Here is a 27,421-nt window from a genome sequence, read left to right on the forward strand (position 1 = left end):
TAATCAAGAATACTCATGATGTGGAGATGTGGAGTCAGCACGGATTTGTTAAGGAAAAGTTACATCTGACTAACTTGATTACATTTTTTTAAGGAAGTAACAATGAGGATTGATGAGGGTAGTGCTGTTGATGTGGTCTTCATTGATTATAGCAAGGCTTTTGACAAGGTCCCCCATGGTAGGCTGGTTAATAAAATAAAAGCCATCCACGGGAATGTGGCCATCTGGATACAAAATTGGTTCAGTGGCAGGAAAGAAACGATAGTGGTTGACAGGTGTTTTTGTGACTGGAAAGCTGTTTGCAGTGGGGTTCATAGAATCATATTGAATCATAGAATTTACAGTGCAGAAGGAGGCCATTCGACCCATCGAGTTTGCACCGGCCACTGGAAAGAGCACTCTAATTAAGCCCACGCCTCAACCCTATCTCCGTAACCCAATAACCTCACGTAACCTTTTGGACAATAAGGGGCAATTTATCATGGCCAATCCACCTAACCTGCACATCTTTGGAGTGAGGGGGGGAAACCGGAGCACCCGGAGGAAACCCACGCAGACATGGGGAGAACGTACAAACTCCACACAGTCACCCAGGGCGTGAATTGAACCCAGGATCCTGGTGCTGTGAGGCAACAGTGCTAACCACTGTGCCGCCCCTCAGTTCCACAGGCTCAGTTCTAGGTTCCCTACTTTTTGTGATTTGGACTTAAATACAGCAGGCAGGATCAAGAAGCTTGTAGATGACACAAAAATTGGCCGTGTGGTTGACAGTGAAGACAACTGTAGACTACAGAAAGATATCAATGACTGATCAGGTGGACAAAAAGTGACAAATGGAATTCAACCCAAAGAACTGTGAAATGGTACATTTATGGAAGTCAAAGGTGGCAAAAGAAAACACAGCAAATAAGAAGATGCTAAGAGGTGCCGAGGAAGTCAGGGATCTTGGAGTGAATGGCCACAGATCCCGGAAGGTAACAGGGCTCATTGATAATGTGGTTGAGAAGGCATATGAAATCATTTCCTTTATTAGCCCCAGCATAAGGGCAGCGAGGTTATGCTTTAGCCAAATAAAACATTAGTTAGGCCACAACGTGGGTACTATGTGCCGTTCTAGTCACCTCATTACAGAAAGGCTATAATTGCACGAGAAAGGGTGCAGAGGAGATTTACGAGGATGTTACCAGGGCTGGAAAATTACACATATGAGGAAAGATTGCATAGACTGGGGTTGTTCCCCTTGAGACAAAGGAGGCTGAGGGGAGATTAGATTGAGATGTACAAAATTGCACAGTGGCCTGGATAGCGTGTATGGGAAGGGCCTATTCACCTTAGCAGAGACGTAAGTGACTAGGGAGCAGGAATAGAAAGGTTTGAGGGGATATGAGGACATTTCTTTCACCCAGAGGGTGGTAAGGGTCTGGAACTTGCTGCCTGAAAGGGGGGTAGAGGAAGAAAATCTAATCTCATTTAACAAATGTCTGGATATGCATATTCAGTGCCATAACCTGCCAGGCTATGGACCAAATGCTGGAAAGTGGGATTAGGTGGGGTGGCTCATTTTCTGGCTGGTGCACACTATGATGGGTCAAGTGGCCTCTGATTCTATTCGATGGATATACAGGGCAATTTCAAAATTTGCAGATGAAACAAAATGTAGAAGTACCATGAACTCAGGGGAGGATAGTTTAAACTCCAAGAGGATCCTGACAGTTTGATGGATTGGTAAAACAAATGAGGGATGAAATTTAATGCAGAGGAGTGTGAAATTATTAATTTTGGTAGGAAGGAGGAGAGGTAATATAGACTAAAGAGTACAATTCTAAAGGGATGCAGGAGTGAAGGGACCTGGGGGTATATGTGTACCAGTCATTGATAGTGACAGGACAGGTTGAGAAAGCAGTAAATAAAGCATAAGGGACCTTGGATTTTATAAGTGGGGACATAGCGTATAAAAGCAACAAAAAAGCAACAAAGCTAAACCTGAATAAAACAGCAGTTTGAGCTCAACAGGAGTACTGTGTTAATTTCTGGGCACCACACTACAGGAAGGAAATAAAGGCACGAGAGAGGGCGCTGAAAAGATTCACAAGAACGCTTCCCGAGATGAAGAACTTCAGTTATGTGGATAGTTTGAAGAAAATGGGGCTGTTTTCCTTTGAGAAATGACGATTAAGAGGAGATTTGACAGAGGTGTTCAAAGTTATGAGGGACCCAGACAGAGTAGACATGGAGAAGCTGTTCGGCAGAAGGATTGAGAACCAGAGTACACGGATTTAAGGTGAATGTGAAAAGGAGCAAATGCGACAGGAGTCATTGAGTGACTAGGATCTGGAGTACACTATCTGAAAGTATGGTGGAGATAGATTCAATAGAAGCCTTCAAGAGAATCTATGCAGGGCATTGGAGATAAGGTGGGTGAGCGGAACTAGTTGAGTTGAGAGAGAGTTGGCATGGTGCTGTAACCATTCAACACTGCTATAAAGGAAATTAAAAATTACAAACTTGTGCAACATTTCAATTATAAAATGACAAATGGATTGAAACATATCATGGCACGGCATATACTGTTACCGAGAGAAAGGGCAAAAAACGAATGAAATAGGTTGCTGTTTCACAAAGCAATTATTAATGCGGTTTAGTCTGCAGAGCCTACTTCACATTTTGCATTATTTTAAAAGTGAAAAACACACAAGATAAAAGTCCTGTACTGCGATTATCCTGTCAAAATTGCTTCTCAACAGATAATGCAAACATTGTGACAAGAATAAACTGCAGTATCCAGTTAAAAAAATACCAAGAATGCTGGAAACCTGAAACTAAAACAGTAAAGGATGGAAATACTCAGCATTAGGCAGCATCTGTGGAAATATAAACAAAGTTAACTTTTCAGATCAATGACCTTTTATCAGAATTGGGAAAAGTTACACATTTAACAGTTTATTACCTAGTGCAGTTCCAGGGAAAAAGTGGAGGCAAGAACTGTGATAGGGTGGAAGGCAGAGTGATTTAAATGACAAAGAGATGATGCAAGATAAAATGGGGGAGTAATGAGAAAACTAAAGAAAAAGATGGATGTACAGACACAGTAAGAGGCAACAACAAAGGCACTACCAGCACGGCTGTCCAAAAACAATGGCAGTCGTGAACATAATCCAAAGTTATTGAAATCAGTGTACAGTCTGGAAGTTGTAAAGTGTCTAATCAATAGATGAAGTCCTGTTCCTTGAACTTTGTCAGGCTTCAATGGAACAATGTTGAAGGCTAGCGACAGAGAGGTATTATTGGGAGTGAGAAGGTAAATGAAGATGGCAAGCAACCAGAAGCTCAGGGTCATGCTTGAAAACTGAATCATGGCATTCAGCAAAGACAAGTGAAACAGCAATTTACTTGCTGTCTCTTAATTTAGTGGGGGCTGGTTTAGCTCACTAGGCTAGACAGCTGGCTTGTGATGCTGAGTAGGCCAGCAGCGCAGATTCAATTCCTGTACCCGTTGAGTCTATTTATGCCTTCTCAACCTTGCCCCTTGCCTGGAGGTGTTAAACCTCAGGTTAAACCACCACCAGTCAGCTCTCCCCCACAAAGGGGAAAGCAGCTTATAGTCATCTGGACTATGGCGACTTCACCTTTATCTTAATTTAGTACACTGTATCATTGCTGATGATGTGGTCTCCTCTACAATGGGGAGACTAAGGACAGCTTGGGTATTTGCTGTGTTGAATGTCTCTGATCCTAGAAGGGACCTTCTTGTTCAACTGTATATGATTTTAAAAATAAATTTAGAGTACCCAATTCATTTTTTCCAATTAAGGGGCAATTTAGCGTGGCCAATCCATCTAGCCTGCACATCTTTGTGTTGTGGGGGTGAAATCCATGCAAACACGGGTAGAATGTGCAAACTCCACACGGACAGTGTCCCAGAGCTGGGATCGAACCTGGAACCACGGCGCCGTGTTTAACTGTATATGTTATAGTTTGAAGATGTTTGAAACTTTAACCTGGAATATTCCTTCAGTGCCACAAAGCGGCATAAAACAAACTCAGCACAGCTGTTGAATCACACTCACCTATTCTCTTGGAATCTGTAATATCCAAATCTGGTTCTACAAAAGGTCTAAGCTCATCATCATCATGGCCTGCATTAATCCATCGATCCTTCATGATTTGCTAGCATCAAAATAATAAAGATTAAATTAATTTTAATAATATTGAAAGAGGTCTCAGTTATGCACACGTGTGAAGGAACATGGAACTAAAGTTGACCCATGGTTGCTGTTGCTCATCTGAAACACACATAGCAATTGATAGTTGCTTTTCAATAATTTCTCCTCCTCGTGTGTGAAGGAAATGATTTACGTTAAGTTTGGTTCCATATATACTAGTTGCCATATACTCACTGTCTATGAGCCTAGCTGTTGACTTTCAGTTGGCTACTGGATCATGGAGATGAGTGGCAGCACAGCCTGGCTTAAACACCTGAAATCCACGTGAGACTACTTTCTAAAGGAGTCAGTGGACAGTCAACAAGAACATGAACCCTGATCTTTCCTCCATATTGCTGGTTATTGAAATGCATTGTCCTATTCTTGCTGCCTCGTGGCCAAGATCAGTTATGGATCATCTCAGTCAAATTGCTCAGTATGCTTATCTTCATAATCATCAGGTTGCTTCTCAAACAAAAGGAGTTTCTGGGCCAATAGCTATAGATATGATGTTTCAGCAGTAATTTGCTATATATGCTGATATAATGCTTGTCTCAGTTGTGTTACATTAGAACAAGCCACTTTTTTACAAACATTTTTATTAATTCATGGGATTTGTGCCTCACTGGCAAGGCCAGCATTTACTACCCATCCCTAATTGCCTTTGATTTACATACAAATTGTTGCACAGGTGCAACATCTATACTCTGTTCATACGTCACATGAGCTTTCTTAAACTCTAATTATCTTTTCCCACCTTGCCCCCCTAATCCTGCAATCCTTTGTCCCTCATGTATGCACCACGTCTCCTATTAATTATGTCAATGCTATATCCTTCAACAGTCCTCATGGCAGCGAGAGTTCGCATTCTCACCACATTGTAGTTACTTCAAAATCCTTTATTTGATTTGTTAGCAGCCATCATAATTATGCCCCTTGCTCTGAACTATTTTAAGGGCCTCTATCAGTTCTCCTCTCTTTCAGAGAAAAGAACCCCAGCCTGCTCAGACTTTGCTGATAGTTATAGCCTCTCAATTCTGCTAACGCCATTGGAAATCTTTTCTGCAATTTCTCCCGTGTTTCAATATCCTTTTCTGTAGTTATAGAGATTAAAACTGTATACAGCACTCTATTCTCAAATATCCTTGTTCAAGAGTACCTCATTCTTTTTTTTACAATTAAGGGGCAATTCAGTGTGTTCAATCGACCTACCCTGCACATCTTTTGAGTTGTGGGAGTGAGACCCACGCAAACACAGAGAGAATGTGCAAACGCCACACACGGACAATGACCTGGGCCAGGGTCAAACCCGGGTCCTCAGCTCCGTGAGGCAGCAGTGCTAACCACTGCGCCACCGTGCTGCCCTGCTATATTGAATTTAAAGTGCAATTTATCCATCAACTTTGCAACTTTGTTTACTCATTATTATATTTTGATGTAATCTTCCATGCTCTAGCCCCCAAATCAACATCATTGCAAGTAATGACATCATATCTGTGATGCCCAAATTAAAATTATTAATATTGCAGTAAACAATAGTGGTTTCATATGAATTCATGTGGATACTATTACCCATTTTCTACAAGTCTGGTAAACTTCTCTTGACTTTTAACCTTTTCTGTGATGGAGCCACCTTTCTATCCATTCTGCAACTTGTTTCTGACTCTAATATTTCCTGACTACCTTGTCCTTGACTTTACATGACTGGGTGTTATGAATCCCGTGTAGTACCTTAATGAAAGCCTTTTGAAGACACATGTTTACCACATCCACTACATTACCCATGCCTGTAAACATGACCTTCCTGCTAAGAAATCCATTCTTTTTAATAATTATATAAAAGTGTTATCTCATCATTCAGCAAAACATTTATTATCTTTCTATTAATGCATTATGATTATTCCATATATTCCTGGATTAGGTTTTACTCCCTTTCTGAAGGGACGAGAATTACATTTGCTGTTCCTCTTTTCTGGCATGATACACTTCTCTATTGATTTTTTAATGTATTGACATCAATGCTTCTGCATACTGCTCCTTAGATTACGTCAAGTATCTATGAATGTAATCCATGTGGACTTCGGTATTTCATAGAATTTACAGTGCAGAAGAGACCATTCGGCCCATTATGTCTGCACCTGCCCTTGGAAAGAGCACCCCACTTAAGCCCACGCCTCCACCTTATCCCCGTAACCATTTTAGACACTAACGGCAATTTAGCATGGCCAAACCACCTAACCTGCATATCTTTTGGACTGTGGGAGGAAACTGGAGCACCCGGAGGAAATCCACACAGACACAGGGAGAACGTGCGGACGCCGCACAGACAGTGACCCAAGTTGGGAATCGACCCTGGGACCCTGGAGCTGTGAAACTACATTGCTACCCACTGTTACCGTGCCGGTTTGTCTTCCTTACATTCGGCTTGCTTGTCTACTATCACTTTCTTTCTAGCTTAACAGTGATGATATCCCTCTTGACAACTTCTACAATTGTCATTTGCTCTTTATTCACCTCTTAAAATTGAGGCAAAGCCTTGACTTGTATTCATGGGTTTCAACATCAGCTCCTATGAGTTTATCTCGCTCATCCCTTAGTGATAATATCCTTACTTTAATATTTCTGTTATGATTTACATCTCTAGAATACTTTACTTTTGTTGCTTCTAATTAACATGCCTGCCCCATCATCCCTTCTTTCCACCCTAAGATTTCTCAATGCATTACAGCCTGTAACATTTAACTGCCAATCATATTCTGCCTAAGGCCATGTTTCCATCTGTTTGCCCGCTTTTAATTACTGCTTTTAATTCTGTCCATTTGCTTTTATTGCTCTGTGCATTGCTACAGGAACAAATTTCTGTTTTATCTCTACAGAAAGCTTACTATTACTTTTCCAAAGCATTTTCTATTCCATGCATATTTATGTTATTTTTATTGCTTTTTGTATTGTGACTTTGTTTTCTTCATTTCTTTTCTACATCTTGTGTTACAATCCCAGTTGATGTTGCAATTGGACGGGAAGATGACAGAATGGAATCCTGGTTCAAAAGATCGTAAATTTAAAAAGATAAAACGCAGAGGGAGTCACAGGACTGCTAATGAATTTTAACATTTTTTTTATTAAGCATGAAAAAATTGGATTATGATACAATATGTCGTCACCCCCCCCCCCCCCCCCCCCCCCCCCCGCTCAACAATCACACTCAGGTTTTAGGATTAACACAGATTGCAAAAATACATCTTAATCTGCAATGGTTTCATTAATACAAAGCCCCTTTTAAGCACACAAGATGACTGTGGGCAAATACACTCCAATCTGAACACAAGTTAGTGGATTTCTCATAAGAATGCTTTTCTTAGCGGGTTGCATCCTGAAGTCCATACCAGGTTTTTCAAAATTACACTTTTAAACAAAGCTTCCGCTCCACTTTTACCAGTGAATCCAGTCCTGGATTTTACACCTACCCCTGCTTAGGTTTCTTTTGTCTTAATTATTTTTTACACAAACTCCGAGATCTAGCCACCAATTTCCACAGTTATTTCAACTTGCATTCCACAGAATGTAGTAAAATCTCACAAACCTAAAAATCACATTAGTTTTCTTTTTGGTATCTTAGCCTTCTTCTCAGCTCGGTTTGTCTTTACTGGACAGTGCTCTGTTCTTGCACCTTTAACCTCCGACTTCTTGGAAACGTCTCTTGATTTCTCTACCTGCTCTTCAGATCTCTGCACTTGTTTTCTTAACTACTGCTCCATGGTATGGCTTTTCTTCTAGCAAAGCTGAGAGAGGTGTTCCGTCTCTAGCCTTCTAAACAAACTGCTTCTAGCAGAGCTCTTCTCTTTCACTACCTATCTTCAACTGCAATCAAATTAGCTAACTAAAACTTAAAAACACATCTAGCTGACAAGGCACCATTTGCTAAGCAACATCCACATTCTTAACACCTTATATTTATTCTTCATGCCGTAACCCTTGCTAAGCAGAATAGAAACATGGTTGGAACTTAACCAACCCCCACACATACAAACAACGTTGTCCAGCTTTAAACTAACTACAGGTTTTAGTCTTCCAGGCACAGAAACATTAAATTAAACCCAGTTAAAACAACCTTATTTCTAATGTTTACCGATACAAATATAAATCCCTTAAAACAACCTTTGTTTTTCTAACTCTTGAAATTCTAAGAAATGGCAAAATTAGAAAAGAGACATCATGGGTTAGAATTAACTTTTGTCTAGTGGCCCGTAATCTGTGATGATTGCATAAGTTTCAAATCTGAATTTCACAATTTGTATTATAAAAATAGCAATATAATTAGCTGGTATTTACATATAATTGCTTTAGTGTTACAAGTTTTGTTTCTAGAATTACCGAAGCAGCAACCTTGGGTATGTTATCACGCAATGATACAATGTGCAATGTAGGTACTTATCACAACAGAAAGAGGAAAAAGGGACAAGCTATTTTAACATTGGTTCTGTAGTTTATAGATAAATGTCAGAGAAGGTCAGAAAAACTGAGGAAGGAAAAAAACTGTAGTTCTAATTTGTAGAAATTAACAACAATGAAGATTTATGGAGGTTGATACACATGGTTTTCACTTTACATTTCATGTGTAGAAAGACAGACAAAACATGATCTATAATAAAATGTAAAATTTCATAGCATATTTAAAAAGGCTTTCTTTGGCACAGCCTACACTTAGCTGCCTTGTTTGACAACGACAACTAAGTATCTTTTTAGATGTAAGACTGAAGATCTTTGCTTCGTCAGTGAAAGAGTTCATCACTTCAATCCTACCTGATTGCATTTTTGGCAGGATTACAGTTTACAGCTGAACAAATAGTGATGTATTTAAATTATATGTGCTTAGTCAACAAATTCCCATCCACTAGATTGTTACAAAATGCATAATCTGTAATAATTTACCGTTCTAACTTCCAACCCAAAATAAACAGCTCATTGTGTTAAACATAGAAGTATTACTAAAATATTTAAAAGTGCTGACTCCTTACTTGGTTATTGTTCCGTTGGCATTGGTCACTGTCATTACCACATCCGAGTGACCACTGAGTGAGATCTGATAATTTGACTAGAGGTGCATCACCGCTACCCTGATCCTTTCTTATCTAGCGTCCAAATAGATATACGTGCAGCAAAATGTAGAGGAGCTGTTTGATAGTGTTTAGGAGCAGAAATTCTTTTTTTTCTTCTTTTTATAAATTTAGAGTACCCAATTATTTGTTTTTCCAATCAAGGGGCAATTTAGCATGGCCAATCCGCCTAACCTACACATCTTTGGGTTGTGGGGGTGAAACCCACGCAGACATGGGGAGAATGTGCGAACTCCACACGGACAGTGACCCAGGGCCGGGATTCAAACCCGGGTCATCAGCGCCCTAGGTTGCAGTGCTAACCATTGTGCCACGTGCCGCCCTAAGAGCAGAAATTCTGACCATCCAGCGGGGCCATTCTTTGTATCTAAGCTTGAAGAGTGAGAATCAATAGGCTACAATAATACTGAAGCTTCATGTAATTCACACCATTGCTCAAGTGGAGATCAACTTATGCACCGCAAACTGAGGTTCAAACCTCAGACCCCCCCATTCCATATGACTCATTTACTCACTGGATAACTCCTTTAAATCATTATTGACTTGAATCAAAGTTAGGTCTTGATTTTGCAGTTAGTGGCAAAGCAACAGCACACACCTATAACCTCAAAGGAAATTGCCCACAAAATCTTGAGATCTTAGTGGTGTGGACTTCCCTTTTCCTGATGTCAGTTTGATGACATTCTATGAGTACTTCAACAGTGCACCCTATGGAAAAGCATAGATTCACTGACAAGAGCTTCTTGATTTTGATGTTCAACCACACGCGCTTGGATTGCAGAAGTAACTGCGGTGACCTGCCAGGTTTTGAGCCTGACTAAAATTGGCCATTTTAAATTAAAGAATTGGTCACTTTAAACAGGCCACAGTCACTCCAGCTCACAGCCCCATGGGAATTTGAACTGGCCAAGTTCGAATACACTAAAGGTCAGACAGACTACCAAGACACATCCGGACTTGCCCTGTCAATTGACCATCAAGAGATAATTGATCCGATTATGTGCACCGATCTATTACTGCAAGCTCAGGCCAGGCCAGACTCTCAGGCACCTAGATTTCCCAGCTTCACCTTATTTGATAAAGGTGTACGTGCGAATAAAGCCACTGGACATGGAAACCTGGGGCGGGCACAGGTCACCTGCCAATCGTGCAGCAATCGATAATTGGACACTGAAACCTCCTCTCGATACCCCGTTGGAAAAAGGTTACAGGAAGTGGGAAAAGGGTGCAAAGCCAAGGGGGGATAAAAGTAGGCACTCCGGATCCCTCGGCAGCAAACACTTGACATGGGAGGCGACCTTGATTATCCCAGAAAAGACTAGACCAGAAGGAAGGGAGAGACTGCCAGCAAGAACCACCATCACGAAGATGGACCAGGGGAACGCAGTGATCAAATCCATATCCCTACCAAGTCATCTTTGCGGGTAGTAAAAACTGTTGGCTACCTCTAGAGTATATTTTGTGGGTAATTCACAGGTTAATTGTGTTAAATAAATATTGTTGAACTTGAATCTGTGTTTGTGGTTTGTTCTCCTCATTATTAAAGACACCTGGGTCAAACCTTTGATTAAATAAACTGGTCGAAAGTATTTGAGGTTAACAGAGACAACATAACTGTCAGTTTCAGAGGAATGATGGTGGTGAATACGGAAGGTTTTCTATTCTTACTGATGCAAAACCCAGACCAATGCAAAATACCTTGCATCGACTAATATTAATTCAATCCCATAATGAATTCAACTGTCTGTAACTAACTAGTAAAATAATGCTTCCACAATAAACTTAATTAAATAATTAAAAAGTTACATTTTTCATATAATGTGGTATGCTGGGTTTGCATTACAAGACAACGTAGACAAACTGCTTACATTTCACTTGTGCAGCTTTGAAAATCATTTTCAATATTTGCAGCTTTGGAATACACTCCCGACTGCATGTTCATTTTGTATATATTTGCATTAAAAAAGTTAATCTCACTATTAAGAATCTGCTTAATTAGATGGTTTTCCGGTGGCGACCTGTAGGTGGAGGTTGCACGTTGGGTGGCTCCTGCTAGAGCTTTAGTTTTTTTGGGCCCTTTTCATAGAACATTAAAACTAGAACTAGGAGTAGGCCATCTGGCCCTTCAAGACTGCCCCGCCATTCAATGAGATCATCGCTGATCTTTTGTGAACTCAGCTCCACTTTCCCGCCCGAACACCATAACCCTTTATTCCTTTTCACCCAGATTTTGGGGAGAGTTTTACATGATTGATTGTTAGAAAAGTTTCGACAATGTTGAAATACCAGAAAAAGAATCTGGGTAGAAAAGGGTGCGAGTGGTTGGCCGCCGGCGAGCTCGGTGGGGAGTTCAGTGGGAAGAATGATGGCGGGAGTAAGCTCTCCGGGTAGGGCTGCGCTGTGGCGGCACGGTAGCACAGTTGCTTCACAGCTCCAGGGTCTCAGGTTCGATTCCTGGCTTGGGTCAATGTCTGTGCGGAGTCTGTACATTGTCCCGTGTCTGCGTGGGTTTCCTCAGGGGCTGGTTTAGCACACTGGGCTAAATCGCTGGCTTTTAAAGCAGACCAAGCAGGCTAGCAGCACGGTTCAATTGCCGTACCAGCCTCCCCGAACAGGCGCCGGAATGTGGCGTCTAGGGGCTTTTCACAGTAACTTCATTGAAGCCTACTTGTGACAATAAGCGATTTTCATTTCATTTCATTTTCAGGGTGCTCCAGTTTCCTCCCACAGTCCAAAGATGAGCAGGTTAGGTGGATTGGCCATGCAAAAGTGCCCCGAGTGTCCAAAAAAACGGTTAGGTGGGGTTACTGGGATGGGGTGGAGATGTGGGCTTCGGTGGGTTGCTCTTTCCAAGGGCCGGTGCAAACTCGATGGGCCGAATGGCCTCCTTCTGCACTGTAAATTCAATGATATAACTGTGGTATAACCTGACTTAAGTAATGGCGGGGCAGTTTGAGCGGCTGTTTTCCAAGCATTCGAGATGCATCGAAAGGAGATGATGGCCTCGCTCAAGGAGTGGGTGGATGAGACTCTTGCCTCGGTAAAGGAGGCTTTGGCAAAGATGTCAATGGAGGTGTGGGAGCAAGGAGAGGTGTTGAAATGGGTTGAGGAGGCATTATCTCAGCACAGCAACAGTTCACCTCGATGGGTGAGGAGCTGCAGAGGTTGGTGGAGAACAACAAAGGGCTGAGAGCCAAAGTGGAGGATTTGGAGAACAGGTCACAAAGGCAAAATCTGAGGGTTGTGGAAATGTCCGAGGGGCTGGAGACGAATGGAGTATTTCGTGGAGATGTTCAAGTTGTTGGGAGAGGTGGAGGATCCCTCCCTCTAAGAGCTGGACAGGGCTCACCGGTCGCTCCGGCTGAAACCAAAGGCGAATGAACCACCAAGAGCTGTGTTAATCTGCTTTCACAACTACCAGGTGAAGGAAAAGTTGTTGGGATGGACGAAGCTAAATCAAGAGCCAAGGCAGGAAGGCCCGTATTCGTATATACCAGGATCTCTCGGTGGAGCTGTCAAGAAGATGAGCAGCCTTTGGTCGGGCGAAGGTTGCTTTGTATAAAAGCAACGTGAGGTTTGAGATGGTATACTCGGCGAAGCTGAGGGTCACGCATAACTCCAGAGACTACTACTTTGAGATGGCAGAGCAGGCAGAGGCGTTCGTGAAAGCTGAAGGACTGGAACTGAATGGAGTTTGGACTTTGTTTTTATCTTTTTTCCTTCTTTCAGTTTGTGATTGGGAGGGAATGGTTTTGGGATATGGGGTAATTTGTTGGGATTTGTTTCTTCTTGTTTTGAGGGATTATTGTGTTGGGGGCTTGGAAGATCTGAGTGTGAGGGCTTTTGTGTTGGGTTTCTTTTTGATATTGGGCATCTGGGGGAGGGGGTTCTGGCACGGGCCACCTCGCTAGCGAATGCAAGTTGGCTGGTGAACGGGAGCAAGGTGGGGGGGAGAACATAGAATTTACAGTGCAGAAGGAGGCCATCCGGCCCATCGAGTCTGCACCAGCCCTTGTAAAGAGCACCCCACTTAAGGCCCACACCTCCATCCTATCCCCGTAACCGCACCTAATCTTTTTGGACACGAAGGCCAATTTAGCATGGACAATCCTCCTAACCTGCACATCTTTGGACTGTGGGGGGAAGCCGGAGCACCCGGAGGAAACGCACGCAGACACGGGGAGAACGTGCAGACCATGCACAGACAGTGACCCAATCCGGGAATCGAACCTGGGACCCTGGTGCTGTGAAGCAACCGTGCTAACCACTGTTCTGCCCGAGAGGGACCGCGATCGTTGGAACCTGTATGAACGGTTTTGATGGGCCTGGGAGGTGAGAATGTGAGGGGATAAGGACTATACTGGGAGAAGTGGTTTCGAGATGAAGTGGCTGACGGTGACTAGGGGTAGGGCTGGGGCCTGCTGGCCGGGTGGGGCCATGAGTAGCAGTTATGACTGATAGAATGGGCGGGGGGGGGGGGGGGGGAAGACACCCCCGGGTACGTTTGGCAATGTGGAACTGCGAGGGTGGGAGGGACCAGTGAAGCGAACAAGAGTTTTCTTGCATTTGAAGAAATGGTGCTGCTGCAAGAGACTCATCTGAGGGTGAAGGACCAGGTGGGGCTTCAGAAGGGCTGGATGAGTCAGGTGTTGCACTTGGGCTTTAATAGTAAGGCCCCTGCATCCACAGGACAGGGAGCATTCATTCTTTACGCCAGTACACAATGTGAGAGTGAGGTTTCAGATGGAGAAGGTGACCAAGGGGGCAGGTACGTTACATTAATGGGTGTTTTGGAGGAGAGGTTGGTGGTGCTGGTATGTGCCTCAAACTGGGATGACGTAGGATTTTTGCAAAAGATGATGGCGGCTATGTCGAATTTGGATATGCACCAGTTAATTCTATTGGAGGTGGGGGAAAGGGGAAGAGAGAGAGGGAGAGATTGAGAAAAAGAGAAGCATCTGCGGGACAGGGAACATATGTTCTTTACACAAATGTGTATTCAAGGATTAACTGCTTTATTCTAGGGTAGGTGCTGTTGGCCGGGGTGAGGAAAGCAGAATTAGCGATTGTTATCTCGGATCATGCTCCACATTGGTGGATGTGGTCCTGGAAAAGGGGCCGGCACAGAGACCTGCGTAGAGGTTGGATATAGGGCTAATGGTGGACCCAAATTTTTGTGAAAAGACGGTGGGGGTACTGAGGGGCGAGATCATCTTATTTAAGGTTCAGGTGGACAGGGAGGCAAGAGAGGAGCGGCAACGGCAGGGAGAGGAAATGTTGGAGGTGGAAGTAAAGTAGGCAGAGGATCCTATTCCGGATCCTCTGGTTAGGAGAAAGGAGTTACAGGTAGGGTTTGTCCTTCTGTCCACAGGAAAGCGGTTTGACAGTTGAGGCGGGCGAGAGGGGCTGTGTACGAATATGGAGAGAAGGCCAGCTACTTACTGGCAGGCCAGCTCTGCCGGCAGGCGGCTGTGAGAGCAATTGTTTGGGTTCGGGATGGGGCAATGGAGGGTGGTGGCACTTGGGCAGGTGAACAAGGCATTCAAGAGTTTTATATAAAGTTGTATAGGTTGGAGCCTCCGGAGGATGAGTCAGACATCAGTGAGTTTTTGGGGTGGTTGGACAGTCCTGAAGTAGGAGAGGACAGGGTTGGAAGAGCCAGTGGGGATGGAAGATGTGCGGATGGCGATAGGAAATATGCAGATGGGTAAGGCACCGGGGCTGGATGGTTTCCCAGTGCAGTTTTATAAAAAGCTTAGGATAAGCTGGCATCACTGTTGGTGGAGATGTTTGAGGACGTGGTGGCTAAGGAGGCACTGCTGGTGCTTAGGTTGGAGGGGTGCCTCCCGAAGGTGATTGGGGAGGATCAGACGGGGTTCGTGAAGGGCAGGCAGTTGTCGTTGAACGTGCGGCATCTGTTGAATGTGGTGCTTTCTCCGGCAGGAGGGAGGGAGGTGGTGGCGTTTGATCATGCGGAGTGGAGCTATTTATTTGTAGTTTTGGAGAGATTTCGGATTTGCCCCAAGTTGGTGGCGTGGGTTAAACTGCTGTATACGGATCTGAAGGAGTGTGCGCGCTCGAATGAGGTGAATTCAAAGTACTTTCCATTACATAGGGGAACGAGACAGGAGTGCCCTCCTGTTTGCGCTGGCGACAGAGCCCTCGGCCATAGCTCTGTGGTGCCTGGATAAATGAAAAAAATGTTGGTGGTGGTGGGGGAGGGTTGTTGCCATTGCCATTTCGGGTGGCAACTACCCACTTTACGTACTTGGGAGTACAGGTGGCTCGGGATTGGGCACGGCTCCAAAATCTAGGGTAGGGTCAAGGTGGATTTATTGAGGTGGGACAACCTTCTACCAGCGTGGACACGTGGTTAAGATTAGCATTTTGCCGTGGTTTTTATTTCAGTGCCGACCAGTCTTTTTGCCAAAAATGTTTTTTATGGAGGTGGAATGATTATCATCATAGATTATCATAGAATTTACAGTGCGGAAGGAGGCCATTTGGCCCATCGAGTCAGCACCGGCTCTTGGAAAGAGCACCCTACTCAAGCTCAACACCTTCACCCTATCCCCATAACCCAGTAACCCCACCCAACACTAAGGGCAATTTTGGATTGAAACCGGAGCACCCAGAGGAAACCCACGCAGACACGGGGAGAACGTACAGACTCCGCACAGACAGTGACCCAAGCCAGAATCGACCCTGGAGCTGTGAAGCAATTGTGCTATCCACAATGCTGCCGTGCTGCCCCGAAATGGTTGGCTTTGTTGTATGTGTGGGCAGATAAGGAGGACAACAGTCAGGGGGCCTGGCACTTCCAAACATGATCATAGAAACATGGAATTTACAGTGCAGAAGGAGGCCATTCGACCCATCGACTCTGCACCAGCCCTTGGAATGATCACCCTACTTAAGCCCACGCCTCCACCCTATCCCCGTAGCCCGACCTAACGTTTTGGATGCTAAGGGGCAATTTAGCATGGCCAATCCACCCAATCTGCACATCTTTGGACTGTGGGAGGAAACTGGAGCACCCGGAGGAAACACAGGGGAGAAAGTGCAAACTCCACACAGACAGTGATCCAAGGCTGGAATTGAACCCGGGTTCCTGGTGCTGTGGGGCAGCAGTGCTAACCACTGTGCCACCTGGCGGCAAACAGAGAAGGTGCGAGGCTGGAGCAGGAGGTTTTGTGGGCGAGGATGGAGGCAGGCTCTTGCATGGGGTCGGGGTTGCGGGCGCTGGCAACGGCTGTGCTCCCATTTGCCCTGGGGAGTTGGTGGTGATGTTGAAAATATGGAGGCAGCTCGTCAGCACTTCAGGTTAGGGGCGGGGTCGAAGTTGTTGCCAATCCAAGGGAACCATGGGTTTGAGCCAGCGAGGATGGATGCTGGGTTTGGGGATGGGAGGAGGAAGGGTGATGGAAATGAGGGACCTATTTCTAGAAGGGCGGTTTGCAAAATTGGAGAAGTTGTGGGAGAAGCTTGGGGGGTTGGGGGGAGAGGAGCGGCTTTCAGATATATGGAGGTGTGTAATTTTGTGAAAAAGATTTATCCGGCTTTTCCAATGGCACCACCCTACTCGTTGTTGGAGGGGGTGCTGTTGGTGATGGGACTGGAGGGGATGTCATCTCGGCGATCTTTGGGAGGATTTTGGAGGAGTATATGGCATTGCTGGAGGGGGTTAAGGCCAAATGGGAGAAGCTGGGGATGGCGTTGGAGGAGGGGTTGTGGTCTGAGGTGCTGCAGAGGGTGAATGCCTCCACCTCGTGTGCAAGGCTGGGATCGATACAGTTAAAGTTGGTACATAAAGCACGTGTGGGAGAAGCCCGGCCAATCACGCACATATGTTCTGGTTCTATCTCAAGTTAGAGAAATTTGGAGGTCGTTCTTCAGCACCTTGTCAGCAGTTGTGCACATGGATTTGGAGCCCAGGTCCCTGGGGGCCATGTTTGGGGTGTCGGACTTGCCAGAGCTGCAGACAGGAGCAGGGGCAGGTATTTTAGCCTTCGCCTCACTGCTCACGTGCAGGCAGGTCCTGTTGGGGTAAAAGTCAGTTGCTCTACCTTGTGCCTTGATGTAGCTGGGGTATCTAATGGGAGTTTTTGTATCAGAAAAGGTGAAATTTGCTTTGAGGGGGGGGGGCATGTGAGAGGTTCCACAAGAGATGGGATTTGTTTGTACTACATTTCGAGCAGGTGGTTACCATCAGCTGTTAAGGTGTGGTGGGGGTGCAAAATGTGGTGTTTAGTTGAGGTTACGGGGAGAGGGAGAGGGCAGAGATGTTGAGGGAGATGTGTTTTTTCTGTGTTATGTTGTGTGATTAAAATGTTAAAATATCAAAAACTTGAATAAAAATATTTTCAAAAAAAGAATCTGCTTAATTACAACTACTCAATAGAACCTCAAACTGTGATAAAACAAGCTATTTTTTAAAAATCAGAAAGCAACTAAATTGAAGGTTATTCTGATGCATGACCATTATTGGCCTAAATGTTTTGCATTGAATGCAGTATGGCATCTGAAAAATTTAATTAAAATTCTGAAGAGTCATATTTAACTCAAAATGTTTCTCTCTCCATAGATGCTGCCAGCCCTGTTGAATATTTCCAACACTTTGGTTTTTATTGCATAAGGATCTGCTCTTTTGCGATTAAACCACACAAACAAGTCATCAACGGTCTATCTTAGTTTCATGCTTCCATTTCCTATCTCATTTCTTTTGCAATCCTTCAAAGCATTCACTTTTCTTTTTGGTTTTCTAGAAACCGGAGATTTGAAAATGCCATGCTTCTATACGATTAGCTTCTGAAACATCAATTCCTTCACACTTAATAACACACAGTTGCTTCTATAATGACAAATCATGGTGATGATTTAATTAAGCCAAAGTGGACTTCAACAGTAACAACCATCAGAGGTGACTGAAAAACAGGTGAAACTTTTTGGCGTGTTGGCCAAAAAATCCAAAATGATCAAAAAGTAAAAACCTCAAGTAAAAAATTTAGATCGTGTTCCATGCGCCTGGAGATATCAAAGTCCAGTTACTGAGATCAAAACTGAGTTAATGTGAACTCACACAAATTACTTCATTTGCACTTTCTCAAAATTGACATTTCTCTCTCGGCAAAGATGGCACAGTGGTTAGCACTGCTGCCTCACGGCGCCGAGGACCCGGGTTTGATCTCGGCCCCGGGTCGCTGTCCGTGTGGAGTTTGCACATTCTCCCCGTGCCTGCGTCGGTCTCACCCCCACAACCCAAAGATGAGCAGGGTAGGTGAATTGGCAACGCTAAATTGCCCCTTAATTGGGAAAAAATATTTGGGTACTTCAAATTAAAAAAATATATATATTTCTCTGCAAAGCATTGTGCTGTCTCATCTATGGGGTGTTAGCCTTCTAAAGCTCATTTTGATGTAGCATATATCTACATGGCAAATAATCATTTGAATTTCTTATAGTTTCAAAATCTGTGATCATATATGAAAATAAGCAACACTCTCCCCTGAAAAAAAGGTCTCTGGCAATAATGGTGTGCATAGGAGCTTTGTAGAAATCAATGTTTTTTTGGTTAAAATTCTGATATTCTACTAAAGTTCAGTTTTACCAGAATTGCAGGGCTACTTTTATAGTGCAGTGGGTTTGCTGACTAACTGCATTTTATATCCATTTCTTCCTTCTCTCCTGCTTGCCTTTACTCTCAGAGTGTTTTTTCAAACTTTTTTTTCCTGGGACCAACTTTAACATACCGGCCAACCTATGTGGCCCAGGCCGACCTGACCATTGCGACACACGCCGGCACGACCATCGCGACCCGCGCCGGCCCGACCATCGTGAGCCACGCAGGGCCGAACATCGCGACACACGCCGGCCCGACCATCGTGACCCATGCTGGGTCGACCTTCGCAACCCATGCCAGGCCGACCTGTGCAACCCACGCCGGACCGACCTTCGCAACCCATGCCAGGCCGACCATCGTGACCCATGCCGGACCCACCTTCGCAACCCACGCCAGGCCGACCTGTACGACCCACGCCGGACCGACCTTCGCAACCCACGCCCGGCCGACCTGTGCAACCCACGCCAGGCCGACCTTCGCAACCCACGCCCGACCAACCTTCGCAACCCACGTCAGGCCGACCTGTGCAACCCACGCCCGACCGACCTTCGCAACCCACGCCAGGCCGACCTGTGCAACCCACGCCGGACCAACCTTCGCAACCCACGCCCGGCCGACCTGTGCAACCCACGCCGGACCGGCCTTCGCAACCCACGCCGGACCGGCCTTCGCAACCCATGCCGAGCCGACCATCATGTGCCACGCTGGGTCGATAATTGCTCGCCACGCAGGGCTGACCATCGCAACACACGCCAGCCTGACCTTCGCAACCCACGCCAGACCGACCTTCGCAACCCACGCCGAGCCGACCATCGTGTGCCGGGCCGGGCCGACCATTGCTCGCCACGCAGGGCCGACCATCGCAACACACGCCAGCCTGACCTTCGCAACCCACGCCTGAGCGACCTTCGCAACCCACGCCGAGCCGACCTTCGTGTGCCACGCCGGGCCAACCATTGCTCGCCACGCAGGGCCGACCATCGCAACACACGCCAGCCTGACCTTCGCAACCCACGCCAGACCGACCTTCGCAACCCACGCCGAGCCGACCTTCGTGTGCCGGGCCGGGCCAACCATTGCTCGCCACGCAGGGCCGACCATCGCAACACACGCCAGTCCGACCTTCGCAACCCACGCCGAGCCGACCATCGTGTGCCACGCCGGGCCGACCATTGCTCGCCACGCAGGGCCGACCATCGCAACCCACGCCAGCCCGACCTTCGCAACCCACGCCGGGCCGACCTTCGCAACCCACGCTGAGCCGACCATCGTGTGCCGGGCCGGGCCGACCATTGCTCGCCACGCAGGGCCGACCATCGCAACCCACGCCAGCCCGACCTTCGCAACCCACGCCGAGCCGACCATCGTGTGCCACGCCGGGCCGACCATTGCTCGCCACGCAGGGCCGACCATCACTAGCCACGCCAGCACGACCTTCGCAACACACGCCGGGCCGACCATCGCGAACCATGTCGGCCCGACCAATGCGAGCCACACAGGGCCGACCATCGCGACCCACGCCGGACCGACCTTTTCAACCCACGCCAGGCCGACCTGTGCAACCCACGCCGGACCGACCTTCGCAACCCACGCCCGGCCGACCTGTGCAACCCACGCCAGGCCGACCTACGCAACCCACGCCGGACCGACCTTCGCAACCCACGCTGGACTGACCTGTGCAACCCACGCCAGGCCGACCTGTGCAACCCACGCCGGACCCACCTTCGCAACCCACGCTGGACTGACCTGTGCAACCCACGCCAGGTCGCCCTTCGCAACCCACGCTGAGCCGACCATCGTGTGCCACACCGGGCCGACCATTGCTCGCCACGCAGGGCCGACCATCGCAACACACGCCTGAGCGACCTTCGCAACCCACGCCTGAGCGACCTTCGCAACCCACGCCTGAGCGACCTTCGCAACCCACGCTGGACCGACCTGTGCAACACACACCAGCCCGACCTTCGCAACCCACGCTGAGCCAACCATCGTGTGCCACGCCGGGCCGACCATCGCGAGCCACGCCGGGCCGACCATCGCGAGCCACGCCGGGCCGACCATCGCGAGCCACGCCGGGCCGACCATCGCGAGCCACGCCGGGCCGACCATCGCGAGCCACGCCGGGCCGACCATCGCGAGCCACGCCGGGCCGACCATCGCGAGCCACGCCGGGCCGACCATCGCGAGCCACGCCGGGCCGACCATCGCGAGCCACGCCGGGCCGACCATCGCGAGCCACGCCGGGCCGACCATCGCGAGCCACGCCGGGCCGACCATCGCGAGCCACGCCGGGCCGACCATCGCGAGCCACGCCGGGCCGACCATCGCGAGCCACGCCGGGCCGATCATCGCGAGCCACGCCGGGCCGACCATCGCGAGCCACGCCGGGCCGACCATCGCGAGCCACGCCGGGCCGACCATCGCGAGCCACGCCGGGCCGACCATCGCGAGCCACGCCGGGCCGACCATCGCGAGCCACGCCGGGCCGACCATCGCGAGCCACGCCGGGCCGACCATCGCGAGCCACGCCGGGCCGACCATCGCGAGCCACGCCGGGCCGACCATCGCGAGCCACGCCGGGCCGACCATCGCGAGCCACGCCGGGCCGACCATCGCGAGCCACGCCGGGCCGACCATCGCGAGCCACGCCGGGCCGATCATCGCGAGCCACGCCGGGCCGACCATCGCGAGCCACGCCGGGCCGACCATCGCGAGCCACGCCGGGCCGACCATCGCGAGCCACGCCGGGCCGACCATCGCGAGCCACGCCGGGCCGACCATCGCGAGCCACGCCGGGCCGACCATCGCGAGCCACGCCGGGCCGATCATCGCGAGCCATGCTGGGCTAACCATCGCGAGCCACGCCTGCCCAACCATCGCGAGCCAATCCGGCCCGACCATCGCAACATACCATTTTTGCTTCCTTTAATGCAATAGGTGAGCTCGCTTGGCCCTCACGTTTCCCCCTCTTTTCAAAATAAATTTAGAGTACCTAATTCTTTTTTTCCCAACTAAGGGGCAATTTAGCATGGCCAATCCACCTATCCTGCACATCTTTGGGTTTTGGGGTTGAGATCCATGCAAACTTGTGGAGAATGTGCAAACTCCACATGGCCAGTGACCCGGGGCTGGGATCGAATTTGGGTCCTCAGCGCCATGAGGCAGCAGTGCTAATCACTATGCCGCCCCTCACGATCTCACTTGCTTTGTCATTCAATGTTACATTTCTGCTAAGGGCTTCAGCTAATAATATAAGTTCTCACTGCATCCTTTGAAAAAAAATCAAGAGGTTTGTCCTCAAACTCGCATTTGAAGGTCTGTCATTGAAATATTGAGGGTTTTAAACATTTATTTGCCAGTCCCTCCCAGCATATAACACACATGGGCTTTGCATCCTGATTTGCATTGGCACAATTAACAAAGCCATATCTCAAGAAATCATCTTTATACTGCTTTGTTCCTGATTTCAGTTTCTTCTTAATGGGTTGTTCACCAAAGTCCCTGGAGCTCTGGTTACAGCTCACAGTAGCACTGCTTTGTCCTGCCATCGACTCTCCTGTGCAGCTCTCTCCAACAGATTCAGTTGTGAGATCCTGGCCTGTTTGTGTCTCTGGCCCTCGCTTCCTTATTACAAAACAATCCATCTTCAGTTCTTCACAGTCTTGTTGCTTGCTTGCTGGCAGCTTCAAAATTGAGGAATCTCTCCTCCATAATTTAGTGCTAAAGCATGGACGTGCAGGGCGCGTGATGTCAGTAAATGTGCCGGGCTGGTGACCTGCTCTCTGTCACCGCATCTGGTTGGAAGACTCCATCTTTCATATTTACAGGCCGGCATTCTTAACTTAAGAGCCGGTAGCGGCCGTTGGGCACTTCTCACGCAATCGGGTACGCCGCAACCAATTGCTCCGCAACCCTCTCGACACCCGCCCGCAACCCATAATTTGCAAAGACCTGCTCTAATCTCTTTCACATGTCGAAATGCTTCCATCCTGCATTCTACTTTTAGACTTCAGTGCCTGTATCCCTCCTGCTAATTTTAAGTGCGCCAGCATGAAAGTGAAGACACTTGTTTTAAAAAAAGAGGATGGCTAACCTGTAGCCGACTAAATGCATCCTTTTGCTATGTAAATATTTATATAATGTAGCAAGATGTGTGCAACAGAAAAATATTTGTCTATTTGCCTTAACTTCTATTTTTAAAACATTTAAGGCTGGGACTGTACAAAAGACAAAGGAGTAAGAACACAAATGTTTTCAGTAATTACCTATTTTTAAGGACAGTTCAACAATATAAATCTACCACAATCTGTGTATTTGAGAAAAGGCAGGATGTTAGTTTTTACAAATACATGTCTAAATAGTTGTGAGACAAAATTTCACCATGCCAATGGAACAGAAGTAATGCAATCAGGGTTTCGTACCTCTAGTGTGCCTCTTTTAGAAGGATTGAGCACAAGAAAGCGTTTAAGGAGGTTTTCACAGTCTGTAGACATGTAAAAAGGAATCCGGTATTTCCCTCTGAGCACCCTTTCCCTTAGTTCCTTTAATACAAAATTCAACATAATTAACATCTTACTGGACATTGTAACTACTTTTTGAATTTAATAAAGATTCAGAATGCCTCTGAAGTATATATATATATATATAAATGCAATGATTTATTGCTTAGATTTGTAATTTTTCTCTAGAGGCACCAAGATCACCTCGATACAGTCTAGGGATCAAATGTTGCGCCTTTTTAGGCTGTACATTCAGTAGATTATCACGTCATCAACGATCTTCAGCAATATAGAATTTAAAGGAAAAGTTAAATAGACAAACATACATTAATTATCCTCTGCCGTGTATATTATTGTTTTACTAATTTAAAAAAAGAGTCTGTGCAATCAAACTTCTTAGAAACATACAATAACATTAATCCTTGGCTTGTATCTTTTGCCTTTTTGCATATAATAAGACCATAAGAAATAGGAGCAGAATTAGGCCACTCGGCCCATCGAGTCTGCTCCACCATTCAATCATGGCTGATATTTTCTCATCCCCATTTTCCTGCCTTCTCCCCACAAGCCCTGATTCCCTTATTAATCAAGAACCTATCTATCTCTGTCTTAAAGACACTCAGTGATTTGGCCTCCACAGCCTTCTGCGGCAGAGAATTCCACAGATTCACCACCCTCTGGCTGAAGAAATTCCTCCTCATCTCTGTTTTAAAGTCCCTTTAGTCTGAGATGGAGTCCTCTGGTTCTAGTTTTTCCTACAAGTGGAAACATCCTCTCCACGTCCACTCTATCCAGGCCTCGCAGTATCTTGTAAGTTTCAGTAACATCCCCTCTCATCCTTCTAAATTTCATCGAGTTCAGACCCCGAGTCCTCAAACGTTCCCCATACAACAAGTTCTCCATTCCAGGGATCATTCTTGTGAACCTCCTCTGGACCCTTTCCAAGGCCAGCACATCCTTCCTTCGATACGGGGCCCAAATCTGCTCACAATACTCCAAATGGGGTCTGACCAGAACCTGATACAGCCTCAGAAGTGCATCCCTGGTCTTGTATTCTAGCCCTCTTGACATGAATGCTAACATTGTATTTGCCTTCTTAACTGCCGACAGAACCAGCACATTAACCTTAAGAGAATCGTGAACAAGGGCTCACAAGGCCCTTTGTGCTTCTGCTTTCTGAAGCATTTCCCCATTTCGAAAATAGTCTATGCCTAAATTCCTCCTTCCAAAGTGCATAACCTCACGCTTTTCCACATTGTATTTCATCTGCCACTTCATTGCCAACTCTCCTAGCTTGTCCAAGTCCTTCGGCAGCCCCCTTGCTTCCTCAATACTACCTGTCCCTCTACAGATCTTTGTATCATCTGCAAACTTAGCAAGTGCCTTCAGTACCTTCTTCCAGATCATTAATTTATATTGTAAAACATTGTGGTCCCAGCACAGACCCCTGAGGCACACCACTAGTCACCGGCTGCCATCATGAAAAAGACCCCTTTATACCCACTCTCTATCTTCTGCCAGTCAGCCAATCCGCTATCCATGCCAGGATCTTACCCTGAACACCATGAGCTCTTAACTTATTTAACAGTCTCCTATGTCAAAGGCACCTTGTCAAAGGCCTTCTGGAAATCTAAATAAATCACGTTCACTGGTTCTCCTTTGTCTAACTTCCTTGTTACCTCCTCAAACAACTCTAACAGATTTGTCAGACACGACCTCCCTTTGACATACCCGTGCTGACTCAGTCCTATTTTACCATGCACTTCCAAGTGCTTGCAATCTCATCTTTAATAACAGACTCTAAAATCTTACCAATGACCGAAGTCTGGCTAACCGGCCTATAATTTCCCATCTTCTGCCTCCCTCCCTTCTTAAACAGTGGTGTTACATTAGCCACCTTCCAGTCCTCTGGGACCCTTCCTGCCTCCAGTGATTCCTGAAAAATCACCACTAATGCCTCCACAATTTCCTCAGCTATCTCTTTTAGGACCCTGGGGTGTAGTCCATCCGGTCCAGGTGACTTATCCACCTTCAGACCTTTCAGTTTCCCCAGAACCTTTGCCTTAGTAATGGTCAATGCACTCACCTATGCCCCCTGGTTCTCCTGGAGTTCTGGCATCTCACTGGTGTCTTGCATCGTGAAGACTGATGCAAAGTAACTATTCAGTTCGTCTGCCATTTCTTTGTTTCCTATTATTACTTCTCCAGCCACATATTCTAGTGGTCCAATGTCTATTTTTGCCTCTCTCTTACCTTTTATATATTGAAAAAAATCTCTTCCTATCTTCCTTTATATTACTAGCTAGTTTGCCCTCATACTTCATCTTCTCCCTCCTTATTGCTTTTTTCGTTGTCCTCTGCTCGCTTTTAAAGGCTTCCCAATCCTCTGGTTTCCCAGTAATGCTCGCCACTTTGTATGCTTTTTCTTTGGCCTTTATGCTGTCCTTGACATCCCTCGTCAGCCATGGATGCCTTGACCTCCCCTTAGCATGTTTCCTCCTCATTGGGATGAATTTCTGTTGTGCCTCCCGAATAACCCCAAAAAACTCCTGCCATTGCTGTTCCACTGTCTTCCCTGCTAGGCTCATTTTCCAATCAACTCTGGCCAGTTCCTCCCTCAAGTCTTTGCCGTTACCCTTATTTAATTGTAATACCGTTACATCTGATTGCAACTTCTCCCTCTCAAACTGCAGGGTAAACTCTATCATATTGTAGTCACTGCTCCCTCAGAGTTCCTTCACCTTAAGTTCCCTAATCAAATTTGCCTCATTACACATCACCAAATCCAGAATTGTCTGTTCCCTAGCAGGCTCTGTCACAAGCTGCTCTAAAAAACCATCTCTTAGACATTCCACAAATTCCATTTCTTGGGATCGACGACCAACCTGATTTTTCCAGCCCACCTGCATATTGAAGTCCCCCATGATTATTGTAATATTGCCTTTTTTACATGCCTTTTCTATCTCCTGATTTATTTTCTGCTCTGCATCCTGACTACTGTTAGAGGGCCTGCACAACTCCCATCAGGGTCTTTTTACCTTTGCGATTACTCAACTCTACCCACAGAGATTCTATGCCTTCTGATCCTATATCGCTCGTGCTATCGATTTAACTTAATTCCTTACTAACAATGAAACCCTGCCCCGTTTGCCCATCTGCCTGTCCTTTCGATAGGACATATATCCATGGATATTTAGATCCCAGCCCTGATCCCCTTGCAGCCACGTCTCTGTAATGCCCACAACATCGTACCGGCTAATTTCAATGTGCCTTGTTCCGTATACTGGGGGAATTTAGGTACAGCACCCTCAATCCTGCCTTGGCCACCTCCCTTTTCACACTCTTCTCAGTCACTGTACCCTGTACTATGGCCCTTTTTGATTTTTGACTATGGCTTCTCTGCCTTACTCTTTTCCCCCTTACTGCTTTTTGTTTCTGGCCTGTGCTCAGGATAGGAAATGAGCCACCATTTAAAACAGGCACTAATGAAGTATGGAGGGTTTGGTATAATTTTTTAAAACTTGAACAGGGAATGTTATGCTCCAGAAAGGTGTCGAGATAAAGACCCTGCATTATTCCTAAACAATAAGCAAACAACTCTCTCCACAGGTGTTGCCAGACCTGCTGAATATTTCCAACACTGTGTTTACCTAAATATTGCTTAAAGCTAAGAGAAAAAATCCTCTCTATATAAACGATGCTAAACAATCATGTGGTAAACAGACAGATAGTGATCATTAGAAAATTTGTAATATTTGTAATTATTTAAAACATAATTTATGCGGAAAGTAATCTAATGCAATAATATAATGGAGTCAATTTGGGCTGCGTGGCGGCACAGTGGTTGGCACTGCTGCATCACGGTGTCGAGGACCCGGGTTTAATTATGACCCCGGGTCACTGTCTGTGTGGCGATTGCACATTCTCCCAGTGTCTCCCACAACCCAAAGATGTGCAGGGTAGGTGGATTGGCCATATTAAATT

The 27,421-nt window shown here is 46.5% G+C and overlaps 1 protein-coding gene across 12 annotated transcripts in view; it reads right to left on the reverse strand.

The window, feature by feature from the left end:
* mark3a (MAP/microtubule affinity-regulating kinase 3a) overlaps positions 1-27,421 on the reverse strand; it is a 274,076-nt gene that overhangs the window by 55,367 nt on the left and 191,288 nt on the right. For all 12 annotated transcript variants that reach the window (XM_072490253.1, XM_072490261.1, XM_072490271.1 and 9 more), the window contains 2 exons: positions 23,360-23,479; positions 4,068-4,167 (listed from right to left, as the gene is read on the reverse strand). In XM_072490253.1, coding sequence (XP_072346354.1) covers positions 4,068-4,167; positions 23,360-23,479 — 220 coding nt within the window. The remainder of the gene's footprint in view (positions 1-4,067; positions 4,168-23,359; positions 23,480-27,421) is intronic.

This window comes from Scyliorhinus torazame, chromosome 2, assembly GCF_047496885.1.
Source record: "Scyliorhinus torazame isolate Kashiwa2021f chromosome 2, sScyTor2.1, whole genome shotgun sequence".
Lineage (NCBI taxonomy): Eukaryota > Metazoa > Chordata > Chondrichthyes > Carcharhiniformes > Scyliorhinidae > Scyliorhinus > Scyliorhinus torazame.